Source organism: Rhamphochromis longiceps, linkage group LG18, assembly GCF_057381845.1.
Source record: "Rhamphochromis longiceps isolate RC_006_pf linkage group LG18, R_longiceps_female_GT1.1, whole genome shotgun sequence".
Lineage (NCBI taxonomy): Eukaryota > Metazoa > Chordata > Actinopteri > Cichliformes > Cichlidae > Rhamphochromis > Rhamphochromis longiceps.
The window spans coordinates 22,189,805-22,204,794 of NC_140574.1; the positions used below are offsets into that span (position 1 = coordinate 22,189,805).

The window sequence follows — 14,990 nt, forward strand, 5'->3', positions numbered from 1 at the left end:
CCTCATATTTACCTCAGGAGTTAGCGTAAGCCCCCAAAAAGTGTGAATGAATGATCATAAAGACAACTCAAAGCACTAGTTTCATGGTACAGATTAGAGTAGATGATAAAGCAGGGTGAGCCTTAGGGGTGTTGGCCACCTTGTGATTGAGTTGCTACCATACGATGTTCTCAGAACCACTGCTCGATTGTTACGTCTGGTTTCAAAAAGTACACAGACAATTGGCTGATTTATGTGTTTCTTTTATATACAGATTATGGTCATGGCAGGTTTAAAGAACAGATCTTCCTGGTCCCATTTCTAAAGCGAATCTTTGAGCTTCCTAACGAGGTTTTTTATGTGGGTGGAAAAAAGACATTTGCAAACTGCCAACATCCTCAGTAATAAGTCACCGAACACAAAAAGTGCTTGTAATGGTGAGCACAAAAGGTCAAAGATGAAAGAGAACATAAACTGTGATGAACAGCTATCTCAGAAAGTTGGATTCATCCTTTTAAAGCCTGCCTTTGTTTTCCCTTCCAGATAACTTTCATTAATATGTGTCTGTCTGACTGTTTGTGTTTTCTTTGCCCGATTTTCCTTCTTTTAATTTTAAATTACATACAAGAAAAATAGTTGTGGATTACTAGCAAAAGTTACATGAGCAAGCACGAAAGGTAAAGGCAACCAAAGGCATAACAAAATATCTGAAAACAGACATAAGATGCTTACATGTTGGACTGAGCGCTGTGGTGCTGATGTTGATTCCTCCTCCTCCTCCTGTGCTGCTGCTTTCTTCCTCCATGGTGACGGGTAACAGGGCCCCTGAGCCCACAGAATGAGACCAGGCAGGCTCCTCCTCATCTGGGGGTCCCGACAAGGACAGAGGGTTATCCAGAGAGCCGTTCACCACCACCTTCTCCACTGGGACTAAGTGAAGTGGCGTTAGGGCGTCAGTGGAGCTTTCCTGATTTTTTGAATGAGGTGACGTAGCTTTGTCTCCCAATCCAACAGTTTGAGTCTCTGATGGGACGTTAGAAGGGACTGAAGGTGAAAAAGATGGGGTTTGGGGATGGAGTGGAGGTGAGGAAGGTGTTAGAGTTGGAGAGAAGGAAGAGGGGATAGATGAGGGGAGAAAATGAGACTCAGCTTCAGATTGGGATGGCTTGAAGAAAGATATGGATGGCATGGTGGATGGGGGTGCAGATGGAGATGAAGATAGTGTCTGATATGGGGCATCTGAGACTGACAGGGATGACTTTTCTGCTTGTGGTAAAGCAGGGGAGGATTTGGAAGTAGGAAAGTCACTTTCTGTACCAGATGTGGTCATGTCTATTGGCTCATGAGGTCTGTCAGTGGTGATGGTGGTGGTTGTGCTAATGTCAGCTATGGCTGCGGTTGTGTCAGCTATGGTTGTGATCATGTCAGCTGTAGTTGTGATCATGTCAGCTGTAGTTGTGGTCGTGTCAGCTGTGGTTGAGGCCGTGTCAGCTGTAGTTGTGGTCGTGTCATCTATGGTTGTGGTTGTGTCAGCTGTGGTTGAGGCCGTGTCAGTTGTAGTTGTGGTTGTGGTAGTCGTAGAGTGTCCTCTCCTGTGACCTCTCTCTCTGGATCTTTCTCTGGATCTTTCTCTTGGCTTGCTTGTTCCGACTGGCCGGCGTGAGACCTGTATTTCTCCTTTTGCTTCTGCCCCGGTGATTTCTCCACTCCCCTCCTCCTCTGCTTTCCCTCTCTCCTCTCCTCTCCCCTTCTCTTCTCCCCTGCTCCTATCCTCCCCTCTGTTCTTCTTCCCTCTTCCTCGTCCTCTCCCACTGGCTCTGGAGGTCACCGTCTCCCCCCTCTTGTCTCCAGGCTGAGTCGTGGTCTCGGCATCGACACGGATCCAGGCGTCTCCGCTGGAAGAGGGGATTTCAGGTGCAGGCCTGGAGGTTATGGACGTAGGTGTCTCCGAGTTCTCCCAGCTCTTGTTGCTCTCTGTAGTCATAGATATACTGGAGGCAGCCAAAGTAGATGCCAGATGAGTGGGTGAATCTTCACTCGCTGGTGTGGTGCGCTCTCCTGTGGGACTGCTGAACCATGGCGTTCCCAAAGAAAGCAAACCTGTGCCGGGCATAAGGCAAAGAAAAAGACAAGCAAAATAAAAGTCAGCAGTGCAATTACTCCAGACAGGGAAAGGAGTTACAAAGTGAAATTCATCTTATGGATTCTCTCAGCTTTGCCAAGGGTGATAAAACAAACACTTCTAAGCTGTGTGAGCTTTACATCAGCTGTTTTCCTCCATAACTGTAGCTGCACTCTCTACACTTCAATATTAACAACACTATCTAGCAGGAGACCGAGAGAAGCCATTAAAAAAGAAGCCTCAATAGTGCTTGCCTCTATCTGTCAAACATTGGATGTCACATGGAAAAGTATGAAGTATGCGTAGAATTACTCAAACTTGATGCAGTTCATTTGTCTGAGTCTAGCGTGAAGCTTCAGAATATTAAGCAGTGTTTGTGTCTTTTTGACTTTTAAATGTCAACAAGACATAATCATGAAAAGAATAAACCAAGATTTTTGTAAGGGAAAAATATCTGAACTGGTGCTGAACAATATCGAACTTGTCACGGTCTGTGGGTTTTGTTATGGGATTTTTGGGTTATATTCTGGACGTTTGCGGTTACTGATGTTATTAGGAGTCTTCTGTTTTCAGTGTTATTGTTTGGCTTTGGTGTCACGGTTATCTCGTGTTTTGAATCTTCAGTTTTGGTTATAGTCTAATAATGTTGGTAACATTCTCCTCAGTGTTTCCTTTGGCCTCTTCCTGTCTTTTCGTTTTCCAGTTATTATTTACTTCCTGTTTTATTTTGGTAGTTCATTTGCTCCTGTGTTACTGTGTTTAGTTGTACTTCCTTTGTCTCATTGTCATTAGTTTCAGCTTTTTCTTATTACTTATTTCTTATCCCCTGCCCACTTCACTTGAATCCCTCATGTGTATAAATAGTGTTATCTTCCCCTCAGTTCTTGTTTCAGTGTCTGTTTCCTACGTGCAGTTTTCCTCCCCTTGTGTTCCTTGTCAGTAGTGATATTCTGTTTTTGTCTTTCCTATGTATGTTTGATTTGGAGGTTTTGTGGCAGCCTGAAATAAAAGTTTCCTTTTCAGTTTACTTCCACCTCCCCTCTGAGTCTTCATTTGGGTCCCATTACCTCTGCGTCATGGCAAAAATACTCAAAAAAATAAACAACTATAATCAAAATCTAAGATGAATCCACTATGGAAACTTTGGACAGTACTGTGCAAACAGGGATTTTGAACAAGAGTCTCAGGGCTTTCTTTCAAAGTTTTTCTTTGGTCATTGGCTGCTTTTTCATTTGTTTTTCAGCTTTTTAACCCGAGAGAAGCATCTGGCCCTTCAGTTGATCCACCTACTGTTCACTAAAGCCTTACCAGAAATGGTCTCAGTGGAAGGGTGGCAGTCAAAAAGCCGTACTTAAGGAAGGGAAACAGGGAGGAAAGGATGAGGTATGCCAAATTACACAAGAACTGCACTGGAAGTCAGTGACCACAGGCCTGATGGAGTGATGAATCTAAATTTGAGATTTCTGATATAAATCTTTGTCAATATTTACAGAAGAGGTGAGGACAGAGGTACAGCAGTGAGTGTCTGCAGCCATCTGTAAAACACGGTGTAGGCTATGTGATGTTTTGGGGCTGCATTTCAGCCAGTGGTGTTGGGGACCTTGCCAAAATAAATGGAATTATGAATTCAGAAAAGTACCATCGGATTTTGGAAAGGGTCTGATTGACAGTGACATTGACTATTGGCATGACATGGACTGGCCTCCCTAGAGCCCAGACTTGAACATTACTGAAGAAGTATAGGATTGACAGAACAGAACAAAAGGCAGATTACATCCAAAGAAGAGCTCTGAATGTCCTTCAAGAACCCTGGAGAACTATTCCTGAAGACTACTTAAAGAAATGAGTAGTCTCTTAGGAAAGAAAGCTTGTCTAAGAGAGTTCAATTGTGCAAACTATGTTTTTGTTTCTTACATATTGTATTTCCATGTATGTTTGCACACGTTTCACTAAATCATTGCACTTATTTCCCATTTTCCTAGCAAAATATCTAGAAATGTAGGGTAGCTCATGACTTTTGCACATTAGTGAAAACTATGCCACGGAGATGAAGAAATCTTCATAAAACATATTTTTTTAAAAATGCCAATAAAATATCCACCACACTACCTTTGAAGCTTTAGTCAGCTTAACATTTATGTAACACAACGGATAAAAATCAACCCACATTAAGCAAAAATAATTAACATTGCGCTGTAGTATTGTCAGTGCACTGTATATTTTACTCTGGAATCCCACAGCTCTCTTCAGTGAAGGCTGCTCGTTAACATCAAAACATCCACACATACCTGACTGCTGCATCAGGCAGCGAATGCAACGAGGCAGACTTTGGTGTGAAAGCTATACAATTCTCTGATGTGGCTAAAATAAATAATTTCTATCAATAACATGTTAGAAACTAAGAAACAAAAATAGATTGACTTGAACTCTGAAAGTTACTAAGAGATTTAAGTGCTAAACTTTAAATGCCTGTGTCATTACCTCAAAAACAGTCGCTGTTAGCTAAAATAGACGCCGCACACACAAAGATTCAGTCAGTCCAAACAGAATCAAACTGAAAAGCTCTGCACAAAAAGCCTCAAAATTAAATCAGTAACTCCAACATAGTTTAAACACACACTGAACAGAGATGGCTGCAGTTTTAAAACCACTTTCATCCACTGTGCACACACACACAGACCTGTGAACCTGCTGAACACTGACATGTTGGAAATGGAAAAAGATGATTTCCATTTCACTCCTTTTCTGTTGTCTGCTCACATTCGCAACCAAACTTGGTTCCCATGTCTAAGGTGCAAATCCCCGTTCCACTGATACACTGGTGGAGATGTGCTAATAGAGCAGCATCACACAGGAAATGGTTCAGAGTATAGTACAGCAGCACAGTGGTCACAAATACAAGTGAGGGTCTGCTTGTCTTTGTTACTCTGTAGCTAATGAAAAACCACCAAACATTAAAGAAACACTAATGAGTCACCCAATCAAGCATAGGTATAAAAAATAATAAATTCTTATTTCTTATTTTCTTTCAGCTGCACACTAAAGGTCTGTGTTTCTTTTTACGTTTGTGTTCATTACATCTTTTCTCTTTCCTGTTTAGACTATTTTTTCCTTTGTTTTGAATTTAGACAGTGTAAGTTTGCTTTTTTTTTCAGGGGGGGGTTGTGAGTTCCAGTCTTACTTTGATGATAAGTACTCTCGTGTGTCTTTGACTTTGTGTCTTTGTGTCTTGTTTAACCATCAGTGAGTGTGTGTACACTGAAGGAAATCATGGTTTTAACGAGCTATGTTCAGCTTAAATTCTGAGTCACGAAATTAGTTCTGTTTTTACCTGGCTCTTAAGTATCAAACATAAAAACATGTTATGTGGGCACACGCTACCTTTTCTGGTGTGATACCCATTATCTCTGACTGGAGCTTTAAGTTTTTTCAAGCCAACTAATGCAAGGAAAGCCCAGCTATGTTGAACTTGCTTGTAGCGCGATGACCTGGATGACTGAGAACCTTCACAGACACCTCTCTGTTTTAGTATTTACATTTGTTGTGTTGCTTCAGTCTGCTGATGTTTGCTCAGTGCCTTGTTCTACTGTCTCCAGCCTTGAATCGTTTCTGCCCTTTGCTTTTCCAGACTGACTTTTTGTTTCAACTATATCCTTGCATTTCAGAATTAAAGCTCACATTTTGTTTTTGAGCTCAGGTGTCTTGAAATTGGATCTTTACTCTGCAAACCATTACATTCAACCCATATGGTACCCAGTATGTACATAACAAAAGCTGTCATGTTAAAGGTTCCCCAGAAGAGTTAGCTGAAAAGTATAATACATTTATTTGTATAATAATGTCCATATGTATAGATGTGCTACAGAGGTGCTGTTCCTGTATCATGATAATAATGTTTTCCATGATAAAACTCTCTTCTGGAACAAATGGTCTGCATGTGTAGTGTTTTCTTTAGTAACTTATAATATATAATAAATACATTATCAAGTGAGGTTTACTATTAGCCAAATTTAGGCTACTCATGCTGGTTTGCTAGTGACAGTTTTTTAAAGTATTAGCTAACTTGTTGGCTAATGATACCTGAGTGCTCAGATGGCATCATTGATCAGTTGCAATGTTGATTCATTGTTATGATGACATGTTGCCATTGCCATTTTTTTCCAAAGGAAAAACTCAGTGACAAAAATGAGAAACAATTCAGTGACCCTACTGACCGCAGAAAGTTTGAGAACCTCTGCTACAGACTGTATCCCAGTGTGAAGAAAGCCGCCGCTTAAAGCTAGAACTCGTCAGCTGTCACACTTTGTATCAATCACAGCTTGAAAGCAGTCCTGCGGGAGTGGCAGCTGAGCTACTGTATGTCAGTGTGACTTTAATTTCTCTCCAGACTTCAGAGTTTGCTTTTCTTTCAGGAGTTCTGCTCTCCTCAGTAAAGGCGTCTGCTTCCCCCCAATGTCACTGTTTCTTAATAAACTTTGTTCCAGGAGCTTAATGCATCATCTTGTTGAGTTGCTCATCCCTAACATCACACACTGTGCGAGTTACTGAACAAATATGCTCCAAATACATGCTCATAAATATACACTGGCATTAAGCCCTGTCAGTGTTTCATAACACAGATGCTGCGGTTCTGAAGAAAAAAGGAAAAATCCAAATAAGATGTCTCCTTATGGCCTATTTCATCCTATTCCTCTTCCCATTTCTCCCACACAGACCTGAGCTCGATTTAACATCTTTTGATCAGATTTTGACAATTTTCTCACAGTTCTAAAATGTGTCTCCTAAGAAATGGCCTTCCTCCTGTCTCAGCTAGATCCAAATTTAGAATCTGAAATACTCAATTTCTCACAGTTTTGATCTGTATTTGTCTAAAAAATATATACTTTTAATGTAATAGTAAAATTCAATAGAAAACCTGATCGCAAATTAGTCTTCTCAACAGACTCAATGACCATGTGTGCATTCAGGTCTATAATTTGAGTATTTGTGTCCTTTCTTTCTTCTCTTGTTATGTTTTTTGAAGTATTTGGGGGCATTTTAGCCTTTATTATGATAGGAGGACAATTGAGGGTAGACAAATAAGCTGTGAGAGAGTGCAAGGAGAAGAAATCCAACCCTGTGCAATAGACTTATGCCATATAGAGCCTTTAGAGCTATAGCATGTCCCCTTTGTCCTGTTATTCTTAAACTATACAGAATAATAGAAATCTCCAAGTAAGACATACATCAAGGTCTGTTTACACATTTTGAGTTCATTCAGTAATAAAAGCATTTTAATGTAGTAAATCCCACTTCACTGGCTGATCTTAATTCACTGGTTTTAAACAGGACACATCCACTCACCTGATGGTGCTGTACTGGATTCCTGTGAACCCTCGTCGACCTTTTTCGTCACAATCTTCTCTTCCTCCGACTCTCCTCTCGGTGATTGGGTTCCCTCCTCATCTTCAGTCCCCACCAGATAGTTCCAAGGTTTCCAAATGGACTTGACGATTTTGGAAATAACCTAAAATTAAAGTTTATTTTATTACAAAGTCCCTGTTTCAGTGTTTAAAGTGTCCCAACAGAGTCTTAAAACCAACCTTCTTCTCAGGAGGAGTTGGATGGACTGGGGGCAGGAGAAACTCCTCAGAGTCGGGTCCAGGCTCCAGTGATGCTCCCCAGTCAAAGGAGTTCTGTCCCGGGATTAACTGGAGGGTTACATATGTTGTCGAGGACTCTGAGGACCAAGGGTCTGAGGCTTGAGACAATGATGTGAATGTTCATTTGTGCTGTCTTTGCCCATCAAACCCAGTTTTCTTTCTTATGGGAGTCAATATTAGCATTTGTACTTACAGGCATCAGCACTGTGAAAGGAGTCCTCCTCTTCTAGGTCAACCAATCCCGTCCAGTTGGAAGGTGAAAGCTCGCTGTCATCTGGTGACTCTATGCAAAGAAAAATACACTTTTAATTCTTCTATGTTACATTAATTCTCACTGTCTACATCGACTGATTGGATGAGCAAATTTTCTGGTTAACCAGATGGTTGGCGTCACTGGTTCATGTGCCTACTGCAGATAAATGTTACACCTCTGATTGTGGTGGTTTGTTGTGAAGTCACGTCGGGACTAGCTGTCCCTGTAGAGTCAGCATCGCTCGAGCCTGCGAGGTAGCTCCAGGGCTTCCACAGGGAGGTGTAGATCTGAGAGATGGAGCCTGTGTTCTTCACTTTACCTAAGAAACAGGGCAAAGAGATTTGCTGTTTGTATGACATTCACTGAAGGTTTTTGCCTCTAAAAGCTTTACAGAGTTTTAATTTTGACGATATTAGTCAGCACAAAAGCCCAAACTGACAGCTGAGCATCCAGATATTAAACTTAAGCATACCCCGTCTTTTCCCTCTCTCTCCCTCTCTTTCTCTCCCACAGCTTCTGTCAATCCAACAGTTTCTCAGATATGAATCAGAAACAAGTGTTGCCATAGCTACAACATTGGCAGTGACATTTATTGTCATTGTTCCTGCATTAATAACACTCAAGGCTTTGTTTGGGAGTGATATGTTAATCACATCTGTGTATGTAATCATGCCTGTAGTCATTATTAATTCCTGTATGGGAAATAAAACAATATTCTATGTTACATAACCTTATCATACTATAAATTCACTGTATTGATGTTTTCTGCTGTGTTAATACTTAATTAAGAAACATCATTTGACCCCTAGGCCACCATACCTCTGTAGCAGTAAGCATCATATAGTGCTGTAGTGTTGTCAGCGGTGTCATTGGGCGTGACCGTGCGGACTCCTGGCTCTGTCCCTCCACAGTCAGCACGAGGCCAGGTCACTGGGTAGCGGACGCTGCCATCAGACAACCAGCCTGGGGCACAGCTGTCCAGGCCGGCCCTCCAGGCCAAGTACAGCTGCCCCACTGTGGCCAGCTGGCCCCCAAGGGACACACAGCGGTCGGAGGCAGAAGAAAGTGACAGTCTGCCTGGGACCGAGGAGTGAAACACCTCGCCTGGAGCAGGGAAACAAAAGAGACAGCAGTGCCTGTCAAATTTCTAATAGGTTAAATAACTGAAATGCCACATAATGTTATATAATAGTGCTCGACGTAAAATAATGAGGCTGGTGGTATTCTAAAGTAAAGTGCACCCTATGATTTAACAGTTTGTACGACTTTTTCAGTCGCTAACATTATTATGGAGGAATTTCGGCCCACTCATCCATAAAATGTTGCTTCGTTTCATGGAGGTTTGCAGGGATTCATTCATGCACAGCTCTCTTGATGTCCCACCAGAGCATTTCAATGAAGTTGAGGTCTGAACTTTGACCTTTGATTGTTTTCTTAATTTCTCATTGTACTGTCACATGACACAACTTTAGTCTAAAATATTTTGGTATAAAGATGAGTTCATGTTCAACTCAGTAACTGCAGGTGTCCAGGTCCTGTTTTTGAGATGTTTGAGCTAAAAAGCTGCGTTTGAATTTTGTGCATTGTGGCCAAACATCTCCACTTTGGTCTCGTCTGTACAACAGACATTGTTCAAGAAGTCATGTGGTTTGTTCACAAGTTGCTCAGTCTTTTTTCTAATTGTATTATCGCAAACACTTAACATGCTAACTGAGGCTTGCAGATTCTGAGACATGAGTCTTGGGTTTTTGCAGTTTCTCCGAGTGTTGCACGGTCTGACCTTGGGCTGAATTTGCGGGGACCTTCACTCCTGAGAAGATAGAGGCATTGTGATAACACACCTGAAGAAAACCTCTGCGTTTATACACTTGCTCCAGATCAGTCAATCAAGTGGGTTTGATTAGCTACACCTGTCTGTACCTTACCATTTTAATTCCCATGAAAACAGTAAGGTGCACTTAGTTTTTCACAAGACTGAATATATCTTACAGAGGAGGTGGAGGAGAAAAAAGTGGATAAGGAAGACTGGCACATGCACAGTAAAATATATATGTGTGTGTGGGTTTTTTTGTTTAATTTTTATTTATTTTTTTATTAGTTTGAGGGCAGTATTTAGTTTTTCACAGGACTCTTTGTAGACCTGTAAAATCTTTTTAAGTTTTTTGGGGGTTTTTTAGTTTCTGCAGCACGCGTGGCTTAAAGGCCAAAATTCCTACTGAAAGTATTGAAAATGTGAATATTTTTATATAAAAAAAATGCAAATAATAAAAAATAGGGAGCCATGATTTTGTAGCGCATGAACTTTAATGGTGTTTTTTTTATTGTTATTTTAGATTGCTGACTTTCTTTCACATGTGTACATGTGGGTTTGGTCTGTGTCTTTTCACTTGATTTAGTGAGAACAATAAGAACACTTAAAAAAAGTCCTGACTTATCCCTTTAATGTTGTAGCAGAATATGATGCAAACCAGCCAAAAGCTGTGAGAGCTCTTGATGCTGTTTTATATCTTCTCTTGTGTGTGTGTTTTTGTGTGCATGAATGTGAGTGTGTGTTTGTGTACCATCCAATTCTTTTGCAAAACAGTACACATCAAACAGCTCTTTTGGGTCCCTCTTCCCATAATTCCTCACTCCAGCAGAGTACTCCTTATGTCCGTAGCAGCCAAGCTCTGGAACCTGGACAACATATCTGTGGAGACAACCATTTGGGAGTGATGTAAGTAACTTTTTGCTTTTGTTTCAAAATAATAATAACTTGAACGTTTTACTGCGTGACAAATGTGTTAGATCACATATCAAAGTGTTTCTTTTCATTAAGACTTTAAATATCAGTAAAGAATAAATTCTTATTTGCATTCTCTTTTAAAGGGTAAGGGATTAGAATAAATTAGAATAAAATTAATAGCAAAGAAACGGCAAAACACAGAAAAGAACACGATCTTAAAGTAGATGAAGCAGCAAAAAGAACTGAGGAATATTAATAGAGAAAGCAAATGATCCAAGAAGAGAGGAAGCAAACAGGATAGTCATTAGTTTCAGTCCTTCAAAGCGCCACAGTGTTGCAGAAAGTGCAAGCAGCGAGCAAGAGAAGAGAACTTATTGATTGTCTCCTCACCGAACAGTCTGATCATCCAACCAGCCAGCAGAACAGCTGGTGAAGTTGTCATGGTACGCTGCCCACAGCTGGGCCGGAGTGGCGATCTGAGCCGAGTTTTCCTGACAGGCTCGCTGGGCGTCACTAAACGAGAGGGCGTAACGAGCACTGGGAGACTGGTAGTGAAACACCACACCTACACAGACAGACCCAGAGACAGGTGGCAAACTGTTTTAATTCCTTTTAATTTGACAGATATACCAACACAGTCAGAATCAATACATCAGGGGAATGTAATCAGCGAACATGTTATTAGGGGCCACAAACAGATCAAGCAAAGATACTCTAGTTTTGGCTGAAATTTCACACATGAGCACACAGAAAAAGAAAAAAAAAGAGAGAGCGAGAGAAACCGGTATTGGTATTCAGTGCAAACACTTTAATTAAATGAATAACAAAATTATTCAAGCGGAAAACCAGATAACAAAAACAAAACAAGCACAGAAAGCATGACGCTACATTAATTAAAGCAGTTATTATAATATCGATAGAGTGAATCAATGTTATTAATGCTTAATTAAATAAAAAAGCAAAAAAAAGTGGTTTGGGGGATGAGGTGCTTCTGTTTTAAAAGCTGCCATTATCTGTTTTACATTAGCACAACAAGGCTTGGCTGCAATAAAATCAATTAGGCTGGAAGAGGAATTTTAAAGCCCTTCGAGTTAATGCACTTCACCCTCTGTGCATCACTTGTGCTTAACCTATATGTTTCACACACAGAAATCTCTCGTCGGCGGCTGCTGCACTTACCGGACACCACCAGGGGAACAGTGTCCTTCTCATAGTCGTTGCCCACGACAACCTGACAGTGGTAAGTGCCTGAGTCGTTGGTACGGAGGCTGGAGATCTCCATGGTAGCATTCAGAGGGTTGGCAGCGTATCCTGGCAGCATGATGCGACCACTGAAAGCCTTATTCACCTTGATTACATCGCCTTGGGCACAGAAAGAGAGGTTTCATCATTAAAGAGATTTTAGAGGTAGAAAATAAACTTTGCTACATGTTTGCGTATATGGATCTAAAAGCCTTTGCTACCAGCAATGGGGTGACCCACTAACACCTAACTGTCCAACAAAGTTAGAACAGTTACCCCCCCTGACATGGTTTTTGGTTTTTAGTCTTTTCTCACCAGTTGTTTGAGAAAGTCACTGTTTGCTGCAGAGATCTGACATTTAGACAGATCCACGATCTTAAAGGAAGTATGTTTTGTCCTTGATTTCTCTGCTTCCTGTTTGGGATTTATGTCTCTAATTTCAGGTCCTCCACTTCCTGCCTTTGTTTATTTCCTGCCTGTAAGCACCTGTGCCCCTGTTCTGCCCTGGGCAAATGTAGTCTTTGCCTCCCTCCTAGTATTTGCGTACTTCTTGTTGAGCGTTGCAGCATTTAGTTAACCCCGTGAGTCTCCAAATTATAAACTGCACAACATGTTAGCAAACAGTTTCACGTTTGCATATCAAACACATACAGAACAACATTAGCATTCATTTTGTGCTATATTTCTTTCTCCACCTGATCTCTGTTCATTTCTGAGGTAAATGTGACTTTTTTGCTGCTGAATGCTTTATGCTATGTGCTAGCAATTTTCTACAGTGCGTTGTAAGAGCTCTTTCACTGAAAACAGCTGGCAGCTGTGCCCGATAAAGTGTTAAGTTGTCTGCTGTATAGTACCCTGTGGATGGATTTAATCAGCACTGCTCAGGCAGATTGGACATTTAGAAGCGCAGGTTTATTTCACTTTTATTCCAGGAGCTGTTACCATCAGTTTGTTAAGATCTTTTCCCCTCTTTTCTTTTGTGGCCTTAAGATAAATTCTATAAATACTGCAGCCTGGCCAGCTGAGTCAGCTAATATCTGTGAACAACACCTCACACATACACATTTGATCTGTTGTTGATACAAAACTATTGATTAGTGTAGCTTTAAGTCTCACTGGGTATTCTGACTGAATAAAGTCAGAATACTGCTGACTCAGTGAAACAGGAACATTAGGTTGTTGTTTTACCTTTAGCAGAAAGCACAGTCTGCTCCGAAGGAGCACCTTGTCCTCCCCCTGCTAGCCTAGTACGAGTCCACAGGAGGTGAGGAGGGCCAGTGGAGGTGCTGGTCTGGAGGGTGAAGACACAAGGCAGAGTGGCTTTGCCTGCCAACATTTGTTGCACTGTAGGATGAGTGATCCTACGCATGTTCACAATGGAGGAGGTTGCACCTGGAGAGGATGAACAAGAGAACAAACATGATTATGCAATGCGTTCAAGGAAATTTAGCTTAGAAGAAATTAAAACAATGGAAAGTATATATCTATAGATAGATAGATAGATAGATAGATAGATAGATAGATAGATAGATAGATAGATAGATAGATAGATAGATAGATAGATAGATAGATAGATAGATAGATAGATAGATAGATAGATAGATAGATAGATAGATAGATAGATAGATAGATAGATAGTCTTTCTGAGTTTTTATTTGAACATTATCTGCTTTTTCACTCATTTTCAGTTCAGTATACAAAGACCATGTTTATTAAGCCATTTAACATTTCCTATGACCCATTGAAGCATAAAAAGGAACCTAACTCAGGGGAGGAAACAGTCTTGTTGTTTTAAATTGTATCTTAAGATGTTTTGCTACTAGCCGCCTGTCATGAAAACACATAATTTGTTCAAATTTATTTAGCTGAATCTATGAAAAATGTCAGCCATAACAAAGCGTGGCAGAAATAAAATAGAACCAACAAAGTGGTTCACAAAGAGCTGTTTAGCTAAAACGTGGCAAATCTCAGCATTCTGTACAGTGTGTCCGAAAAATTGGGGGGAAATGAACAAGTGCAGGACAAAAGAAGTAACAGACCTAAAACTCTATCTAAAGCAGATGAATAGCACCTCAAACTCATGTCCTAGGAAAAAGTCCAGCAAAGACCTGACACAGAACCTGAGAAATGCATCTGATCCATCTACTGTTCACTGAAGGCTCATCAGAAATGGTCTCAGTGGAAGGCTGGCTGTCAAGAAGCCATTCTTAATTAAGGGAAACAAAGAGAGAAGGCTGAGGAATGTCAAATGCCATGTGCCATGTTCTGAAAAATTAGCAACAGGTCAGCAGGTCTTATGGAGTGATTTGAATTTTTGGTCACCTACAGAGGAAGTTGGGGGAGAGGTTTTGTGGAGAGAATCCATATTTGAACATTTTGGTATAAATCTTTGCCAACAATGAAATTAACAGAAAGCTGTCTAAGAGAGTTCAGGCTGTGCTGAAGAATAAAGGTGTTCTTACCAATTATTGACTTTGATGCTCATTAGAATTGCGGAAACTCTGTTTTTGCCTCATATACTGTATTTCCATGTATGTCTGCACATGTTTCAATAAACCACTCCATCTATTTCCCATGTTCCCAGCAAAATAAAAAGAGATGATGGTTGGCTCAAGACTTTTGCACACTACTGTACATACATGAATGATGTCTTCTGGTTGCTTTTGGTCATTATATGCATAAAAGGTTGCACGTACACAGGAAGTTTAGGCTGTATTGAAATTTATAAACCAAACTGACTAACACGATATGGCATTAGTTTTCAATGCCACTTTCTGTGCACAAAATATTGAGTTCTGCAGATTGATATCAGCAACTAACTCAGTCTGGTTGCCATGACATACAGGTTTAATGTAACCATGACAACACCTGTACAGATATGACTATTTCCTACAATCTTCTGACATTTTTTGCCACACTGTGCACATTACTGTAACATCCCAGCCTTCTGTTATTGTATTATATCTATATATTTATAGAGGGTTGAACCTATGTAGATAAATTATAATGATAGCCAACACTTGCCTT

The 14,990-nt window shown here is 40.6% G+C and overlaps 1 protein-coding gene across 4 annotated transcripts in view; it reads right to left on the reverse strand.

Annotated features, from left to right (window-relative positions):
* Positions 1–14,990, reverse strand: part of LOC146648239 (neurocan core protein-like) — a 57,185-nt gene that overhangs the window by 15,831 nt on the left and 26,364 nt on the right. For all 4 annotated transcript variants that reach the window (XM_085388616.1, XM_085388618.1, XM_085388614.1 and 1 more), the window contains exons 3-12: positions 13,152–13,355; positions 11,901–12,083; positions 11,112–11,286; positions 10,558–10,685; positions 8,816–9,100; positions 8,172–8,315; positions 7,937–8,026; positions 7,684–7,841; positions 7,445–7,607; positions 712–2,079 (exon numbers count right to left, since the gene is read on the reverse strand). In XM_085388616.1, the coding sequence (XP_085244742.1) occupies positions 712–2,079; positions 7,445–7,607; positions 7,684–7,841; positions 7,937–8,026; positions 8,172–8,315; positions 8,816–9,100; positions 10,558–10,685; positions 11,112–11,286; positions 11,901–12,083; positions 13,152–13,355 (2,898 nt within the window). The remainder of the gene's footprint in view (positions 1–711; positions 2,080–7,444; positions 7,608–7,683; positions 7,842–7,936; positions 8,027–8,171; positions 8,316–8,815; positions 9,101–10,557; positions 10,686–11,111; positions 11,287–11,900; positions 12,084–13,151; positions 13,356–14,990) is intronic.